The following is a 17,811-nucleotide window of genomic DNA, read 5'->3' as shown; positions in this document are numbered from 1 at the left end:
TGTGAGGAGCTGTGTGAGGATTATGTTGGGAATTGTGTGGGGAACTGTGTGGAAAGTTTTGTGAGGCACTGTTTTGAACTGTCAGGAGCTGCGTGAGGAGCTCTGTGGGGAAAACTGTGTGAGGAACTGTGTGAGGACCTATGTGGAGAACTGTGTGGAACATGTGAGGAACTGTGTGGGGAACTATGTAAAACCTGTGAGAAGCTGTGTGAGGAACTGTGTGGGAACTATGTAAAACCTGTGAGAAGCTGTGTGAGGAACTGTATTGGAAACTGTATGGGGAACTGTTTGAAGAACTCTGTGAGGCACTGTGTGGGGCACTGTGTGAGAAACTCAGTGGGGAACTGTGTGGAACATGTGAGGAACTGTGTGTGGAACATGTGAGGAACTGTGTGAAGAACTGTGTGTGGAACATGTGAGGAACTGTGTGATGAACTGTGTGGGGACTATGTAAAACCTGTGAGAAGCTGTGTGAGGAACTGTGTGGGGAACATGTGAGGAACTGTGTGAAGAACTGTGTGGGGAACATGTGAGGAACTGTGTGAAGAACTGTGTGGGGAACATGTGAGGAACTGTGTGATGAACTGTGTGGGGAACTGTGTGAACATGTGAGAAACTGTGTGGGGAACATGTGAGGAACTGTGTGATGAACTGTGTGGGGAACATGTGAGGAACTGTGTGGGGAACTGTGTGGGGAACATGTGAGGAACTGTGTGGGGAACTGTGTGAGGAACTACGTGGGGAACTGCGTGGGGAGCTGTGTGAGGAACTTTGTAGAATCTGTGGGGAACTGTGTGGAATGTGTGAAGAATTATGTGGGGACCCAGGTGGGAAATTCGTGGGCATCTGTGTGGGGACCTGTCAGGGAACTGTGTGGAATGCGTGATGAACATGTGGGGAACCGTGTGGGGAGCTGTGTGGCAGTCGTGTCAGGAACTGTGTGAAGACTGTGTGGGGATGTGTGAGGGATGTTTGGGGTGTATGAGAGGCCATGTAAACAGCTGTGCTGTGTTGCTAACCTGTGAGCCTGAACCAGGGACTCTCAGGGACAGTGTGACTAGTCCTGTGAACTCCCAGGTCGGGGCTTCACTGAAACCTTTTTAGGAACTGGGCTGGCAGCAGGGCATAGGCATGAAGAAGAGGTGGCCAGCTAGGGGCAGGGGCCTGATCTGAGGTCCTCAGCCTTGGCAGAAGCGGAGTCCCCTTTAGTCTAGGATGTGGCCTTCAGGTCTCAGCTAGTGGTGGTGGGCAGGAGACCAGGTGAGAGCACAGAGGCTGGAGGGAGGGCACAGGGTGGTCCTGGGACATGGTGGAGGTCACTGGACAGGGATTGCTGGTGACTGGTGGAGCAGTGTGAGGGGACTGCAGGGTATGAAGTGGCCAAATGGTTATGGGGCATTTATTATGGGATCCAGGGGGACGAGACAGCAGAAACTTCTCCCTCTGGAATCTAATAACCACAAGTCAAAACAGAAATAGAGTTTTTCTTCTACTTAGTTTCTATCCTCAGGAAGAAAGGAAAGCCTCCCACCCTGGACAGTCACCAGAAGCCCACTTTGAGAGACACAGTCAAGAGCTCACAAATTTTATGTCTCCTGTGAGCTCCTCCTGCAAACTGTCCTAAACAATGACGTTGAGCCTGAGACATGGCCGACCCTCGAGATGGCACCTGGGCACTTCTCCTGGGGTACAAACCCTGGGGGGCCATTGTAGATGCCCAGCAAATATTTCTCCAGCAAATGCATGATGAAGCAGACATTGGAAAGTGACTGAATGTCCACAACTAGTGGGGTCACCGTCAGTCACAGGTTTCCCAGCAGACATGGATAGAGTCCATATTTTGACCGCTATTTGTCTTAAAAGAGGACTTAGGAGCCACAGGGAAGCAGGAGCATGAAGGCTGCTTCCTTCTTAGAGGGGGATGGAGAGCAGGCTACTGACAGAGGGACTGTGAGCAGGGAGCTTGATGGCAGAGTGGAAGGTGAATTCTAGGTGGAAGGGGAGAAGGACGCTGGGTGGGAGCTGGCAAAGGTCAAGGAGGCCTAGGATGCCACAGCTGGCTTCAAACTTTTTCTTTTTAGTCAGGATGAGTCACTGATGGTGTTCAAGGATGGGCTGTGAGCTCAGATCAGTCTTGAGAGAGTAGAGTGTGGGTTCATATTTAGCTAAGTGGCCCAGATATAGTAGGGATGGTTGAAGGCAGAACCTGGGGACTGTGCCAGCGAGGACTTGATTTGGCTTGGAGTTGAGGCGCCCGAGGTGGGGTTCAGGCAGGGAGTAGCCTGGGCGGCTTGAGAATTTGGCCCCAACCCCAGCCTGTGGCTTTAGGGGCTCCATTGCCAGGGCCAGTGCCTACCCCTCCTCTTCCCTGCCCCTCTAGTGGGTTCAAAGTTGACCATTCCTGCCCCACAGAACAAGAAAAAGAAGAAGACAGATTTCATTCCATACCGAGATTCTGTGCTGACCTGGCTTCTCCGGGAAAATCTGGGTGAGAACTCCTGAGTTTACTTGTCCCCAGGGCTGTAACTTCCACCCTGGGCAGTGCCCATCTTCCCTTCTTGGAAGGGGATGCCTAACCTCCAGGAGGCCTGTTACCTTTTCTGGGCCAAGGCTAAGAGGTGTCTGCCACCCCCACTCCCCGCTGGAGGGTCTAAGTAGTTCAAGGCACTGCCCTTCTCAAGGTCCTGGGCAGTGTCTGGCTGTGGGTTACCAGGAGCAAATCTGGTGCCCAGGAGGCCTCTAGGACTGAAGAACTCATAGTGCAGGTGTCAGTGCTCCTGGGTCAGGTCAGCCGTGACACTGATACCCAGTACCCACCCTTCTCTAATCTTCGGTTTCCTCATCTGTAAGAGGGGTCTGGACTCTAATCTGGGAGCCCTGCCCACCTCCTGGGTTTTGAGGGGTTGCCATAAATCCCCTTCCTCCTCCTTGCCTGAGTTCTGAGCAGTGAGGGATAGAAGGGAAGGTAGAGATTGAAACACCCCTCGCTGATCCCACCCCTCCCAAAAATAGCTTCAGTGTCCTCTCCAGGCTCATTTACAGCCTGACAGCCTGATGCCCAGGGAGGTAAACTGAGTCCTGGCTGACCTTCAGCCAGTAGCATGGCTGAAGCCTGTAGAGCCCCTGCTGACTACCTATTCCCCAGCAAGAGCCACGGCAGGCCTGTGGGTAGAAAGGGAACAGGTGGGAGCTCTGGGGGGCAGGTGGGTACTGCTAAGAGCAGAGGATCTGTCTCTTCACCTGAGATGTGGGCTGGGAAGGAGGCCCCCCTACAGGGCCATGCCCAGGCTTAGCCCCAGGACAGGGGCATGGCTTAGCCCCTAGTCCTTCACACCAGCACCTCTCAGTTCCTGTAGGGTCCCATCATCCCCCTGGTTTTCAGTTTCTCTCCAAACTGGGAGCATGGACAAGCGGCGGTTCTGAGGGTGGGGCAGAGCCAGTGGTGACCTTGTCCTGGCTGCCGAGCTGCTGCCCTCACAGGACTCCTTGCCCAGTGCTCACTCCATGGGAGGCTGTGGGTGTGATCAGAGTCTGAAGAGAAATAAAACAGTCTGTTTCCTTGGCAGCACATTATGTGATGCTGGGATCCAGGCTCTTTGAATGTAAAGTATGAAAAATCATTGAACATAAACCCTCTTTGTCTTGGAGTAAATACCATAAAACCCTTCATAGCCTTCCCCTCTGTTATGAGGAAAAGGAGGCCTGATTGCTGCAAATGGCCCCAAATGTGAGGAAAACTACCCGTAGAAGATGAGCAATGGGCTGACCAGTGCAGAGATGAAGGGGCAACCAGGTGGGGCCAGGTCCTCGCTGTGGCCTCCCCATCTGTAAATGTGGAGGGGCTGGAGAGGCAGACACAGTGCCGGGGCCTAGAGTCCCTCCTGGGCACAACTTGGTCTTTCTCCTGCAGGTGGTAACTCCAGGACAGCTATGGTGGCAGCCCTGAGCCCTGCAGACATCAACTATGATGAGACCCTTAGCACGTTGAGGTGTGTTCTTCAGGGGACAAGCTCTGCTCCCTCACTTGCCTTGGGGATGGATCCTCCCAGGCCTGACTTGGGAACATCAGTGACAGGGGTGCCTCTTTTGGGGGGTTTCACCCGGGACTCTGTGAGGCTGGAGGTGAGGGCTTCCAGGCCTGCTTGGGCCCCGTTCCATGCCCACTAGCCTTTCGGGTGCACTTTGGGGCTGCACGAGGCCCAGGGCCTGGGAGCGCTGTGCTTGCAGGCTTGGATGGTACTCACATCTGCAGGCTGTGGAAGGGGCACAGATGTGTCTTTAAAGGGCTTTCTGGCTGCAGGGGCCTATATAGTTGTTTGGTTCAGGGGTCTTAGGCTTCTTTTGACTTTGTACCACTAGTAGTAAAAAGAAAAAAAGGGTGTGTGCCTGACATAGATGCAGGTAGTTGCTTGTGACAGACGTGTTGCTATGGGTGTCCGCTGATACATGGAATGGGCTAGAACACACCTACACATAGTTGGTCTAGCGGTTTCCCCATGGGTTTCACACTTGCTCCCTCCACGCTGGGACCACAGGTATAGGGCAAAGGCCTCACTGTGGAAAGAGGATGCTACCCTGTCTCTTTTCCCGTGCCTCAGTTTTTCCAAGTGGGTGAGCTGGGGCTGGGTGACCCCACTGGTAGGTCTCCTCTGGCCTGTGGCCCAGAGATCATTCCCAGTGACCTGTAGTGATGGTGACTCCTCAGTCTGCACCAGCCTGTGCTGGCCTAGGTTCACCTCAGGTCCACCCCCGGCCCAGCTGCTGCGGCCCCAGGCTCCAGCAGGGCTCTGGCATCCCTGAGCCCACCGGGCACGGGCCTGCTCAGGCATTGCCCACAGCTCCTTTTGCTGCCCAGGTATGCCGACCGGGCCAAGCAGATCCGCTGTAACGCTGTCATCAACGAGGACCCCAACAACAAACTGATCCGCGAGCTGAAGGATGAGGTGACCCGGCTGCGGGACTTGCTGTATGCCCAGGGTCTCGGCGACATCACCGACAGTGAGTGTCTGTGCCTGTCCTGGGCCTCAGGCTCAGGGGCCATTGTGCCATCTGGGGTGCCTCAGGGGCCATTGTGCCATCTGGGGTGGCATTGAGCCTGAACTGGGGTGGCTCCAAGCTGCCCCCACAGCCCCTCTGGCCTGATCCCTATCCCTGCTTCATGCTCCTGGGCAGAACTCCTGCTGGGTGGGAGGCCCGGGCAGGGGCCCTGTATGGGGCTGAGTTTCCTGGCCTTGGCCTGGATAGAGCTGCATGGTCTGGGTTTGGTGCAGGTCCAGGTGGGTCAGAGACGGTTTCCCTGGAAGCCTGTGGGCAGGTCATGGGTGCTGGCGCTGCAGCGGCCCCTGGGTCCCCACGCCAGAGCCTCCACTGCCCTGCCTGCAGCCACCCTCCTGCTCCTGGCTTCCCAGCCTCCACCCTCTGGAGACAAACCTGTTCTTCTGTTTCTCTGTCTCTCCTCCTCCCCCACGCCTTCCCTCCGCCTTAGCCAACACTGTACCTGGAGGACCCAAATGTGTGTATTCCCCTTTCTGCTCTCTGCATCTCTGCTTCTGGCCTGGCCAGCACGGGGGCCTTGGGCAGCACGAGTGGGGAGGGCCGGATCTCAGGGCCAGAGATATCAGCCTCTGCCCCTCCAGGGCCTTCCTGGTAGATGTGGGGCTGCATCTGCCTGTAAGGCCTTGTCCCGAGCAGCTCCTTCCCATCTTTGTGGTCTATATGGGAAACTGAGGCAGCAGGGAGGTCAGGCTGCTGCACAGGCCTTCTCAGAACAGAACTCCTAAACTTCAGCAATCCACCCATCTTGGCCTCCCCAGAGTGCTAGGAATACAAGTGTGAGCCACCACAGTCAGGCCTGCTGACCCCGCTGGGTACCCAGAGGCCTAAGAAGGCCAGATGTCAATGTCAAAGGGCTGGGAGGGCTGGACGGCCTGTTCTGGGTCTGGCTCTGGCTCTTGGCTCAGGCCCTGCCTGCTGGGTGGTTTCTCCAGCCGACCCACACACCCAGGACCCCTCCCTCTGGAAGTGCCCTGAGTCTGAGCACATGCAGCAGATCTGCCATGTCCTGCCAGCCTTTGTGTCCCCTCTGCCTTGGGTCTGGCTCCGTGGGTTCTCTGCCTGCCTGGCCCTGGGCTGCAGGGCCCTCAGTTTCCCCCGTGCCTGTGTGGTCCTCTGCTTGCCGCTGCCCTGTGGTGTGTCTGCATCTGCTAGGAGGGGCCTTGCCCGGCCCCCGCAAGGGGGTTACAGCCCTGGCCCTCAGGCCTTGGGGGTGAATGAGCCCTGGGCTGGGGTGAGTCCCAGGTGGCGGAGGTGTAGGGGGTCTACTCCAGAGGGCCTTGGCTCACTTCTCCTTCAGGATGGTCTCTGGGCCAATTTCCACATTAGTGGGCTGAATGGTCAGCACAGCCCAGCTGGGGATACACAGTGGCCCCAGCCAAGGGTTAATGTGAGGGGCAGATGGGCCCTAGGAAAGATGAGGATGACCTGGGGGTCCTAGTGCAGGGTGGCTACTGGGCGCCATTGGCAAGCAGTGCAGAAAAAGGCAGGGGAAAGGCACTGGGTGGCCACACGTGAGCTGGAGGCCTGACAGTGGGCCTGGGATACAGCTGAGGGGCAGCAGAAGGTCCAGTAGGGCATGAGGAATGCCAGGGTGCCAGGGGCCTACCTGTGCTAAGCTGCTGCCAGGGAGGGTGGGCCTGGGGGCCAGGTGGGCGAGGGCTGCTGCTGGCCTGGCCTGGCCCGCCATAGATGAGGAGCGGCAGAAAGGCCTTGCATGCACTTGTGTTGGGCCATGGGCAGGGCCTTCTGCTTCTCCCCTTTCTTGGCACCATCATCTTGCTTTCTCCCAACTCTGTCTTTCTTTTCTCTCCCTCCTGTCTGTCTACCTGCCCTTCCCTTCCTCCCCGTAGACATGTCCGACCTTGAGAACAATAACTGTAACCGTGGCAGGGCAGCGTTGCATCAAGCCCCTGACAATCTCTCCACAGTGACCAACGCCCTGGTGGGCATGAGCCCCTCATCCTCGCTCTCAGCTCTGTCCAGCCGTGCTGCCTCCGTGTCCAGCCTCCATGAGCGCATCTTGTTTGCCCCAGGCAGTGAGGAGGCTATCGAAAGGCTGAAGGTGAGGGCCAGGGTACTTGAGGAAACCAAGCCCCCCAAAACAGGGCAGGCTCGGGAAAATCAGAGAAGCCTAGCCCTCTCCGGGGCACAGCTGTCCCCCTAGGGCCAGCCTGAAGCAGTGGTGGGAGTCTCAGGTGCACTGTGTCTGTCCCCAGCACACCTGGTGCCACACTCTCTGCAGTGGCCAAGGCAGCCCAGTGCAGTCACTTGGGGGTCCACAGGCTGTGGACTGCACAAGATTGGGCAGAAAGGGACCCTGGGCTTCAGTGTCTGGACAGCTTGTGCCCCCTACCCTATGCCAAGCTGAAGGGGGAAGCGCTAAGTGCTGGGTGTCTAGGACCAACACTCAGTTGCATGGCCTGGTGCTGGTTCAAGGTGCAGCAGATCTTGGGGTGCCCCCAGGTGGTGAGGAGTCTCATTCCTCCCAGCCCCACAGTGCCTCCTTTGCCGGCATCATTACTAGTTCCCAGCAGCTGCCCATCGTCCCACAGAGCCTCTACTCTCTGAGAACGGTGGGGAGGTGTCCTGCAGGTTGCAGAGGTGTCCTGCAGGTCACCCCTGCGTGTGGATGGTCACCCTCATACCCAGGCTGTGCTCCCTGGTTCCCAGCAATGGGCTTGACTTGTTTTAGGTTTTCCATGAACACATTTCTCCAGCAAAGGGGCTGTGTGGGGATATAGGGGTGCAGAGGTGTGAGCCTGAAGGGCCAAGGCATGGAGGCCTGGCTTGAGGCTGGTGTGAGGATGAGGTAGGGATGGCCTGTGAGCCTGGGGCTTAGGGTCCACCTGGGGTGGAGGGGGCTCTTCTGGGATATGGTGGGCCATTTGGGGTTTGATGGCCCTCCTTGGGTGTGGGGGTCCACTTGAGGTATGGGGGTTCACTTGAGGTATGTGGATCCTTCCTAGGGTGTAGGGATTCACATGAGGTATAGAGGGGACCTTCCTGGAGTGTGGGGAGCCTTCCTGGGGTGTGTGGGCCACGGGCCATTGGGAGCCCCCGTGGGACTTGAGGGCCCATTGGGGTGTGGAAGGAAGGAAGAGGAGAGCCCATACTGATGTTGGGGAGCATCACTGTTTGGAGGAGGGATGAGAGCCCCTCTCAGCAGTTGCGAGGGCGACGGAGCCATAGCAGCAGACTCATTCCAGGTGTATTTGCTCTGAGTTTCCCTCCAGATCCGTTTTGCCTTTTCCAGGTCTCATGTGTGTTTACGGGAAAGGTGTGTGTTCTCTGAACTTCCTCCAGGCCTTCTCGTCTGGAGTGTGGGCTCTCGTGCGCTATGCCCCCGTAGCCCCACCCCTGCCTCCAGCCCTGGAGCTCACTCTGCTCTATCCCACCCCCCAGGAGACAGAGAAAATCATAGCCGAGCTCAATGAGACCTGGGAGGAGAAACTGCGGCGGACAGAAGCCATCCGGATGGAGAGGTGAGCTGGGGGCACCGAGGCTGGGGAGGAGTGCAGCCAGCAGATCTATGGCCCAGCAGGGCGAGCACTGAGCCCTGGCTTCAGCCCTGGGCTCCTGCACCCGGGTGGCCACATCCCTCTCTCCAGGGAACCCCCACTTGTGGCCAGTGGCCAAGGCCTGATAGACTTGATCTGTAACAGTGGTGCTGAGAGTCTGGTGCCATCAGTGGATGCCCTAACCCTAACCCTAATCTGCTGACCAGATGGGTTGCTGTGTGGGCACTCCCAGGGCCACAGTGGCCAGAGGCCTGTTGGCTCCCAGCTGGATAGTCAGTCGGTTGGGCAGGGGTGAGGCCAGTCTTGGAAACCTCATGGAGTATATGCTGACCACAGCTCTGTCCCCACAGGGAAGCCCTGCTGGCTGAGATGGGCGTGGCCATGAGAGAGGATGGTGGCACTTTGGGTGTGTTCTCCCCCAAAAAGGTAGGAGCTGGTTCCAGTTTTGTGGTTTGGCCCTAACCTGGTCAGACCAGGTGATACATGGTCCTTGGTGGAGGGGGAGTGTGGCAGAGTCTGGCTCAGAAACTGGGGTGGCCACAACCACGGCCAGACACTTTCTTGTGTGAGGATCTTGGCTCCACCTCTCCACAGGGGATGTCTCACTGGGACTCTCGTGGGTGTCTTCACTGTCTGAGCTGGGGACTGGACCCAGGGTTAGGGTGGGCCACACAGAGGCTGGAGACCAAGAAGTAGGGTTCTGGACCTGCCTCAGAGCCTGTGTCCTGTGTGGGCAGGGGACGTGCAGCTGGGAGCCAGCTGCCCTTTTAGAGTTCAGCCAGAGTCAGGTCCAGCTGGTTCCAGCAGGGACCCCTCTTCTCCCATCAGGCCCAGCTGGCTTACTGGTGCCCAGCTCTGGGACCCTCAGATGAGGCATAGCTCCAAGACAGCTTCTTCCAAGTATTCCCCCTTACCTCCATTTAGCAGCTCATGTGGGGTGCAGTGTAGGCAGGAGCCCTGAGTATGTGCAACCCTGGGTGTGTGCACCCTTGAGTGTGTGCAGGATGCCTGAGTGTGCAGAGGAGGCCCAGGTGTGCAGAGGAGGCCCGGGTGTGCACAGGAGGCCTGAGTGTGTATAGGAGGCCCAGGTGTGCAGAGGAGGCTGGGTGTATGTAGGAGGCCTGGATGTGCACAGGAGGCCTGAGTGTGCACAGGAGACCCAGGTATGTGGAGGAGGCCTGAATGTGCACTGGAGGCCTGGGTGTGCACAGGAGACCCAGGTATGTGGAGGAGGCCTGTGTGTGCACAAGAGGCCTGGGTATGCACAGGAGGCTGCCCGGGTGTGTGCAGGAGGCCTGGGTGTGCGCAAGAGGCTTGGGTGTGCACAGGAGGCCAAGGTGTGTGCAGGAGGCCTGGGTATGCACAGGAGGACCAGGTGTGCACAGGAGGCCTGCTGGCAGGTAGGCTTGGCCCTGGCTGAGGACTTCTTTGTTTTTGGTTTCCTTGGCTAGGAGTGACCAGCTGAGCTGGGGCCTGGGGTTCTTAGGGAGATTTTCCTCCCCATTTTCTGTGGTCTCTGGCAGGCTGGGAGGACACCAAGTTCCCCAGGATGCCAGGCCTAGGACTGATGGTGGCCTGGTGACTGGGGAGGTCAGGTGGGGACAAGCCCTGGGCTCCACTTCCCCCCCAGTGAGGTAACACCTCCATCTCCCACCAGACGCCACATCTTGTCAACCTGAATGAGGACCCACTGATGTCCGAGTGCCTCCTGTACTACATCAAGGATGGGGTCACCAGGTGGGGGAGGGCTCCCTGTCCCCCACAGGGGTCCATTGGGTGTGGTTGCTTGCTGGGGTGGTACCCCATGTCCTGTGCTGCTGGGCATCCCCAGGCGGCTCTCATCAGGGCTGTGCTGGGTCCTGGCTGCTATGCTGATGGTGCCCCCACCCTGCAGAGTGGGCAGGGAGGATGGAGAGAGGAGGCAGGACATCGTTCTGAGCGGGCACTTCATCAAGGAAGAGCACTGTGTATTCCGGAGCGACTCCCGGGGCGGCAGCGAAGGTATCACTGCCCTGCAGCCCCTGTCTGGTGCTGCTGCTGGTCAGCCGAGTGCGGCTGGCTGCACTGGCCCAGGACACTTGTCACTTCCCTCAGCTCCCCAGCTCTAAGGGGGCATTATACTTCTAGGCAGGATGTGTGCACATTGTGGAGTTTGGGTCAGTCTTGGCACAACTCCATTAGAAATGTGCTGAGGAAAGTGCCCGGTGGCACTGCGGCCAGGGCAGGTGCTGCTTTAGGGACCTGAGCCTCTTTGAAGGCTGAGGGTGGGACATAGGTGGGCTGTCCCCTCCACCCTTGTGCTAGGACTGCTGGCCAGGAAGCTTGGTGGAATAGGGTGGGGTTCATGGGGCAGAGGACTGAGCCAGGAGGAGCAAGCCCAGATCCAGGCTGGAAAACTACTCTAGCCCACTGCCTTTCTCTGCTGGCTGTTATCGGCCATCTGTCCACTTCACTGCCCACCAGCCTCCCTTTGGAAGGGGACATAGGGTCATCCCCATTGCCTGGTGCTATCTGTCTGGTTGGTGGGCCTGCTGTGTCTGTGTGCCCTCATGGTGCTCCTGACCTGGTCTCAGGGCATCTTCTGGCAGGAGTCTGGACAGCCTCTGGCCTGTAGACCCATGACCCATGCCTGCCATTTAACTTGGCTGCCTCAGGATAGTGGCCCTAAGCAATGTAGGGGACGGTTGATTCTCCCAGAATTCTCTGTTTACAAGGTGTCTGCTCTCTCCTGTGGGGGTGGGCCCAAAGCCCAGAGGGCTCTGGGAACCCTGGGACACATTTCTTATCTTTGTCCACCTGGAGACCTTGTCGGGCCTTGGGCAGCCAGGCTCAGCATGGCCTTCTGGCTCTGTTCTGGGCACATGTGTCTTCCTTCTAAAGGTCACTTCTTTTCTCTATTAAGTGCGTGAGGCCCTCCCCCAGCTCCTCTGAGGCCCAAATGAGATGTTGCCAGCACTCAGACTCTGTGGCTAGTAGGAGGAGAGGGGCCTGGGTGGGCCACACCGGGGTCTGGTGGGCTGAGCCACTGAAGATGATAGCCCCTCCTGTCTTCCTCTCTGTTTCACCTGTCCTGTAGCCGTGGTGACCCTGGAGCCTTGTGAGGGGGCAGATACCTATGTCAACGGCAAGAAGGTCACCGAGCCCAGCATCCTACGGTCAGGTACAGCTGGGGGCTCAGGGGGCAGTGGGCAGGCAGGGGCATGAGGTGAGGGCCCCATTCCCTGCAGGTGCCTAATCAACTCCTGTGGCTCTGGACACACAGCACCAAGACCCTGGGGCCTGTGCTGTAGGCCTGAGCAGAGAAGACGCCGTCCACACAGCCTGGGACTCCCAGGACCTGAGCCGACACTATAGGCTGAGTGAGGAGCCCAGGGTAGACTGTGTGGGAAGAGCCCCTGCCCTGGGTCAGGACGCCTCCCTGGTGGGGCTGAGCTGGGGGGTTGCAGGCTCTGGCTCCATTCTCAGGTGCTGCTGTGCTCTTGATATTGTAGAATACACATACACACACACGTGGGGTACAAAGTCTTTACTTCAGAGAAGCCAGGCAGAATTCATGAGGTGGCTGTCGTGAGAGATGTGTGGTTATCACTTGGCTGTGGGGGTTCCGGCAGAGAAACAGAAGCAGCAGGCTTGTCAGTGCAGCTGTGGAGACAGATGTAGCCTGATAGATATGTTGACATGTGCACGTGCTCATGTATAAAGAATTTATCTCATGGAATTGGCTCATGTGACCAGGGCTAGGGGGGTTTGAGTCCTCCAGCAGGCAGGAGGCTGGGATCTCAGGAAGAAGGGGACTGATCGTCTACAGCAGACTCTCCTCTTCCTCAAGAAAGCTTGGACAAGGCCCACCCATATGGTGGGTCCTCTTTGTAGCTAGTCAGCTGCTTGTCAGTGTTAGCCACATGTGCAGGACATACCGTGGTGGGCACTGCAGCCTGACCAAGCTGACCCATGAAACTTTCTATCATATCAACTCTGGCCAGGGTCAAGATCTTGTCTTGGCATGATGGAGACCCTTTGCCCAGGCTGGCTTGAGACATGCAGAGGGGGTGAGGAGGCCCGGTGTCCAGTAGAATTTTCTAGGATCGAGGGCCCTGCCTTTGGAGACCCTAAGGACACTGTAGAGGGAGGGACACTCTGAACACCCTGAATTTGGGGGCCCTCTTTGTCAGCCTGTCTGGGGGCCGGTGCGGCCAAGCGCAGGTGCTGTCCTGGTGGTGGTTATGGGGCTGGCCCTTCTGCACAGGGCCCTTGGGGCAGTGCTGGGCTGAGAGACGGGGCTCATCTTGGGGTTTCCCTCCCAGTATCTGAGCTGGGTTGCATGTGGACTCAAGGACAGAGAACAGAGAAGTGACCAGCTTCTCTGAGCAGAAAGGAGAGGACCTTGCAGACACAGGGTGGGACCTGGGCTGTTCCCTCAGAGAGGAGAAAGTAGATGGAAACCAGGCTGTCCAAAGAGCCTCCATGTAGGTGGGACTGTCCAACAGACAGAGTGTTGCTATGGGGGCTGCAGATGGGGTGGGTCCAGGAAAGGTCCCCAGTGCTGGGGTTGGGGGAGCTGGGTAGACACCCACATCCTCAGAGGCCCTGAACTGAGATGCTGTGGCCACCTGTGGTTCTTGGCCACCTTCTCTCCTCCTGTAGACCTTGTAGCCTCTCAGCCATGGACCCTGGCCCTGTGTTCCCTCTAGTGGGGGAGACAGATGTGAAGCCCGGTGAATCTGTACCGTGGTGCCCTGCATGGCTCTCCATGCTGGTGTCCAGGCTCAGCCCTAGACGCTGGATGGGGTACACATGGCCCTAGACGCTGGATGTCTGAACGAGGGGGCTTGTAGGGCTGAGGTGGGGTTGTCTTGAAATGGGAGAACCTGCAGAGACACTGGAGTCCAGCTGAGGCCCCATATCTTTAGTTTGTAAATGACCAGGTGGATTTAGGAGGAGGTAAGGAGGGGCGAGGAAGGAAGGGTAAGAGATAGGACTGGAGACAGCCTGCACCCCTTCCTTCTTCTTCCCTCTTCTGCTGGCACTGCCAGAGACCTACAGGGTCCACAAGGCCGGCTCTGCCTCTGTCTCCCAGGAAACCGCATCATCATGGGGAAGAGCCACGTGTTCCGCTTCAACCACCCCGAGCAGGCCCGGCAGGAACGTGAGCGCACACCCTGTGCGGAGACACCTGCTGAGCCCGTGGACTGGGCCTTCGCCCAGCGTGAGCTGCTGGAGAAGCAGGGCATTGACATGAAGCAGGAGATGGAGCAGAGGTGAGGCCGAGGCCAAGGCCGGGTGCCCACCCCTCACTGCCGCCGCCTACACTCACCCTGCCACCCCCTTGCAGGCTCCAGGAGCTGGAGGACCAGTACCGCCGTGAGCGGGAGGAGGCCACCTACCTGCTGGAGCAGCAGAGGCTGGTGAGGACCTTGCCTGCTCTCCTGGGCCCTGGCCCCCCCCACGCCTGCCCTCATCTCCTGGGCCTGAGCAGTGGGGTGTGAGAAGCCCAGGCAGGGAGGGCCGCAGAGGGCCATGCTGTCCATAGTGAGCCACAGGGCTTGCTTTCTGCAGGACTACGAAAGCAAGCTGGAGGCTTTGCAGAAGCAGATGGACTCCAGGTACTACTCAGAGGTGAACGAGGAGGAGGAGGAACCGGAGGATGAAGGTGAGAGCCTGAGCATGGGGACAGCAGGGCCTGGAAGGAGAGGGAGCCCCTGGGCCCACCCTGGAGGTGGGCACCTTTGCCCTGGGATCTAGACTGATCTCTCAGGGAGAGACTTCCTCACCCTGGGATTTAGGGAAGGCTGTGTTGCAGCAGGCAGGGTCCCCCATGCACACACACACACACGTGCACACACTGTGTGCAAACACACACTGGCTCTGATGGGAGCACCAGGATGATGAGGGGATGGTGCTGGCCAGGGCTTACCACACTCACGTGTGTCCACTTACCCTGTCCTGCTGGCGACGTAGCTCATGGGGGCCCTGAGGACATGTCCACTCTATACCTCACCTTTGTCACATGAGGGAGGCCCACAGAAAGGGCAGGTAGGGTATAACCGGGACAGGAGTTCACAGCCATCTTGGCCTCTGGCCACCCAGTCAGCATGGTTGTGCTGGTGCAACCTTGGTCTTGCCCCTTTCCTGGCCTTCTCTACTCAGTGAAACTCCTTTCCTGTTGCAAAGCTTGAGGGCTCTGGATCAGGTGGTGGGGGGTGGGGCCAAAGGCCAGGGGTGCTTGGTACAAAGACAGGCCTCTCCTGGTGTCCCTGCTGGTCCTCTCGAAGGCCCAGTAGACAGGGATGGTGGGTGAGTAGGCAGAGGAGCTTGTGGTGGGAGCCCCTGGCCTGCCCTCCTGCCTGCTCTGCCAGGGAACCCCAGCCCCCTACTGGCCCTAGATGGCATGTATGGCTATCGGTGGTGGTGTTGCCCCCAACCCTTCTGACCTTTAAGCTGATGCTCAATGAGGCTTCTTCTACCCAGGGAGCTGACAACCTCTTTCTTTGGGGGCAACTTTTCACATTGCTGACCATGGCAGATCTTTCTCCCAGATTTTCTTCCTGTGCACCAAGGGGAGTTAGTGTGAAATTGGGAGTCAAGCGGAGACCCCAGCCCAAGCTGTCAGGGAGCCTGGGGAGAAGGGCCTGGATAGCCCTGCCTGTCCACCTGTAGGTCACTCTGTGGAGGAGTAACCCCTCAGCCTTTGATCTGTCTACCTGCTGACCCTGGCACGCACCAGGCACAGGGTCAGCATGGGGAACTCCGTAGAGTGATCGATTGGCTTGAGGTTTTAGTGGGTGGGGTGCAGGGCAGTGTCCTGGCCCTCCTGTGCTGACCACATGGCCCCTCCCCATAGTCCAATGGACGGAGAGAGAGTGTGAGCTGGCTCTGTGGGCCTTCCGGAAGTGGAAGTGGTACCAGTTTACATCCCTGCGGGACCTGCTGTGGGGCAATGCCATCTTCCTCAAGGAGGCCAATGCCATCAGTGTGGAGCTGAAGAAGAAGGTGGGCTGCCCTGCTGGCTGCACTGCCTCCTCTCTGTTGGAGAGAGGGCGTCCACCTGTGTGTGATGGGGATGTTCACTTACAGTCAGGCCTTGGCACTGGGCCCCAGAAGGATGGGTGGTTTAGGGAGGCTCAGGACTAGCCAAGGTGATGCTGTGCCCTCCCTGCTCAGGGGTGATGGGGAGTGGTGGGCAGGTGGGAAGCAGGTGGTCTTCTCAGTGGTTGGTTGCAAGGTTCTAGCTAATTGTTGTGGGTCATGCAACTGAGATCTCTGGGAGGTGGAGGGAAGCCCTTTCAAGGCTGACAAGAGGTCATCTTATGCCCATCGCAGGTCCAGTTCCAGTTTGTCCTCCTCACAGACACGCTCTACTCTCCTCTGCCCCCTGACCTGCTGCCCCCAGAAGCTGCCAAAGACAGAGAGACACGGCCCTTCCCCCGCACCATCGTGGCTGTGGAGGTCCAGGACCAGAAGAATGGGGCCACTCACTATTGGACCTTGGAGAAGCTTAGGTGTGGCTGCAGGGCGTGCAGGGCCTTCCTCCTGGCCTGGCTGAGGCTGTGTGCCCTCCCCATAGCTCAGCTCTGCTATCCCCACATGCTGACTGACGTGTCCCAGTCCTTAGATTGTGCAGGTGACTGAGTAACCACTCAGAGAGGTCAATGGGAGGACTGACCATCAAGGGAGGACTGGGATGTCACTTGTGGCCCAGAACATAGAGGCTGAGCCTGTCTTCAGGGCCTGAGGGAAGACCCCAAGGTTGGTCTGGAGGAGCAGCCTTCATGGGGTTTCCATGGTAAAGGCAAGGCTGGACAGGAGACTGCTTCAGCTTGGCCAGGGTGGACAGTTCCACAGGGCTTTGGGGCACAGGGACCAACCCTCATCTGGTGCATGGGCCTTAGCAATACAGAATGGGGAATGTTGGCTCTCTGGGTGAAAAATTAGAGGAATGAGGTGCTTGGGGTAGGACGGGTTTGCGTGTGAAAGGCAGGCATACCAACAAGCTGTTGACTGACCAGGAATCAGCTAGACCTGGGAGGGGCTCTCCCCAGCCTAGAAGGCCCCTGGGGCTCCCAAAGCACGATAAAATACAGAAAATAAAAAATGCCCTAACACATACTCAGTTGGCATTCACATACTTTCCTTTAGCTGACAGGCACAACATCAGTGGTCACACCCATGCACCCAGGGCAACACACACACACACACACACACACACACACACACAGAGGCATCTGTGGAAATGCACACGTCCAGACACATGCAAACTCGTGCCCCTCTTCCCCTCCTGTTCTCCCGGCAGCTGTCATTTGGCCTCAGGGAGGTGCATGTCCACTGTTTGTGCTGTATGTGTTGTACCCGAGCCCTGGAGGCCACATGATTGTGTCTCCTTTCTTCTGAGAGATTTTGGTTTTTCAGGAATAATAATTTCTCAGATACTTCTGGGTCTTCCATGCCCCATCTGCAGTTTTCCCTTCGTTCCTTGAGCTCTCAGGCTCTGTGACACCATGGCCATTTCTGAGTTTGCGCAGTTCTGTCCCCAACCTGGCCTGCCCCCCAGCCCCTGGCCAGTCCTGACACTCAGGACCTGGGGAGGTATAAGGGGTGAATGCACACATTTATCTGGCACAGTGTCCCTTGTGGTCGAGGATGCCTAGGGCCACAGAGGGGTTTCTGTTCCATTAACCCCTTGAGCCTTGATAACCCTGAGCAGGGTGGTGAGGCTGGAGCTGGGCTGAGCTGTCCCCAGGAGAAGGAGGTGTATGGTGCCAGCCACCTGAACCTGCACTGCCCCTGCCGTCCTGCAGGCAGCGCCTGGACCTAATGCGGGAGATGTACGACCGGGCGGCAGAGGTGCCCTCCAGTGTCATTGAGGACTGTGATAATGTGGTGACCGGCGGAGACCCCTTCTACGACCGCTTCCCCTGGTTCCGGCTGGTGGGCAGGTGGGCGCCTCCTCTCATCCCTGGCTGAGAGAGTGAGAGGGAAAGAGACACCAGTGGGGGTGGGAGTGGGTCTCCTCCCAAGGCCCTGGCCCAGTATGAGGAAGGAGCCCCAAGGTGCCCTTTCCTGCCCCCAGACCCCTGCCCTGTGCTTCCCAGTCCAAGGGTCCTCTGCACCCTGCAGGCCTGATTATTTCAGGGGACCTGAACCTGGGCGAGGGTCTCAGCACTGCCACCCACTGCAGGCCCAGGGTCCATGTGTGTGAGTGCAGGAGGCTCCCAAGCAAGCTTTCCGGGTCACCTGCTGA

At 58.0% G+C, this 17,811-nt stretch overlaps 1 protein-coding gene across 24 annotated transcripts in view; it reads left to right on the top strand.

Moving 5' to 3' along the window:
• The window catches only part of KIF1A (kinesin family member 1A), a 91,234-nt gene that overhangs the window by 37,530 nt on the left and 35,893 nt on the right, over positions 1-17,811 (top strand). For 11 of the 24 annotated variants that reach the window (XR_008381176.1, XR_008381178.1, XR_008381177.1 and 8 more), the window contains exons 11-26: positions 2,413-2,488; positions 3,911-3,989; positions 4,856-4,998; positions 5,486-5,512; positions 6,906-7,117; positions 8,458-8,537; positions 8,924-8,999; positions 10,231-10,310; positions 10,468-10,574; positions 11,650-11,733; positions 13,651-13,831; positions 13,906-13,978; positions 14,130-14,223; positions 15,415-15,563; positions 15,894-16,072; positions 17,369-17,506. Coding sequence is in view for 1 of the 24 variants with exons in the window: in XM_053597056.1 (XP_053453031.1) it covers positions 2,413-2,488; positions 3,911-3,989; positions 4,856-4,998; positions 5,486-5,512; positions 6,906-7,117; positions 8,458-8,537; positions 8,924-8,999; positions 10,231-10,310; positions 10,468-10,574; positions 11,650-11,733; positions 13,651-13,831; positions 13,906-13,978; positions 14,130-14,223; positions 15,415-15,563; positions 15,894-16,072; positions 17,369-17,506 (1,778 nt within the window). In the remaining 23 variants the exon portion in view is untranslated. The remainder of the gene's footprint in view (positions 1-2,412; positions 2,489-3,910; positions 3,990-4,855; positions 4,999-5,485; positions 5,513-6,905; positions 7,118-8,457; positions 8,538-8,923; positions 9,000-10,230; positions 10,311-10,467; positions 10,575-11,649; positions 11,734-13,650; positions 13,832-13,905; positions 13,979-14,129; positions 14,224-15,414; positions 15,564-15,893; positions 16,073-17,368; positions 17,507-17,811) is intronic. The other 13 variants (XR_008381181.1, XR_008381183.1, XR_008381184.1 and 10 more) reach the window with 2 other exon arrangements.

Source organism: Nycticebus coucang, chromosome 7 (assembly GCF_027406575.1).
Source record: "Nycticebus coucang isolate mNycCou1 chromosome 7, mNycCou1.pri, whole genome shotgun sequence".
Classification (NCBI taxonomy): domain Eukaryota; kingdom Metazoa; phylum Chordata; class Mammalia; order Primates; family Lorisidae; genus Nycticebus; species Nycticebus coucang.
This window is presented reverse-complemented; position numbering and strand designations above follow the sequence as displayed.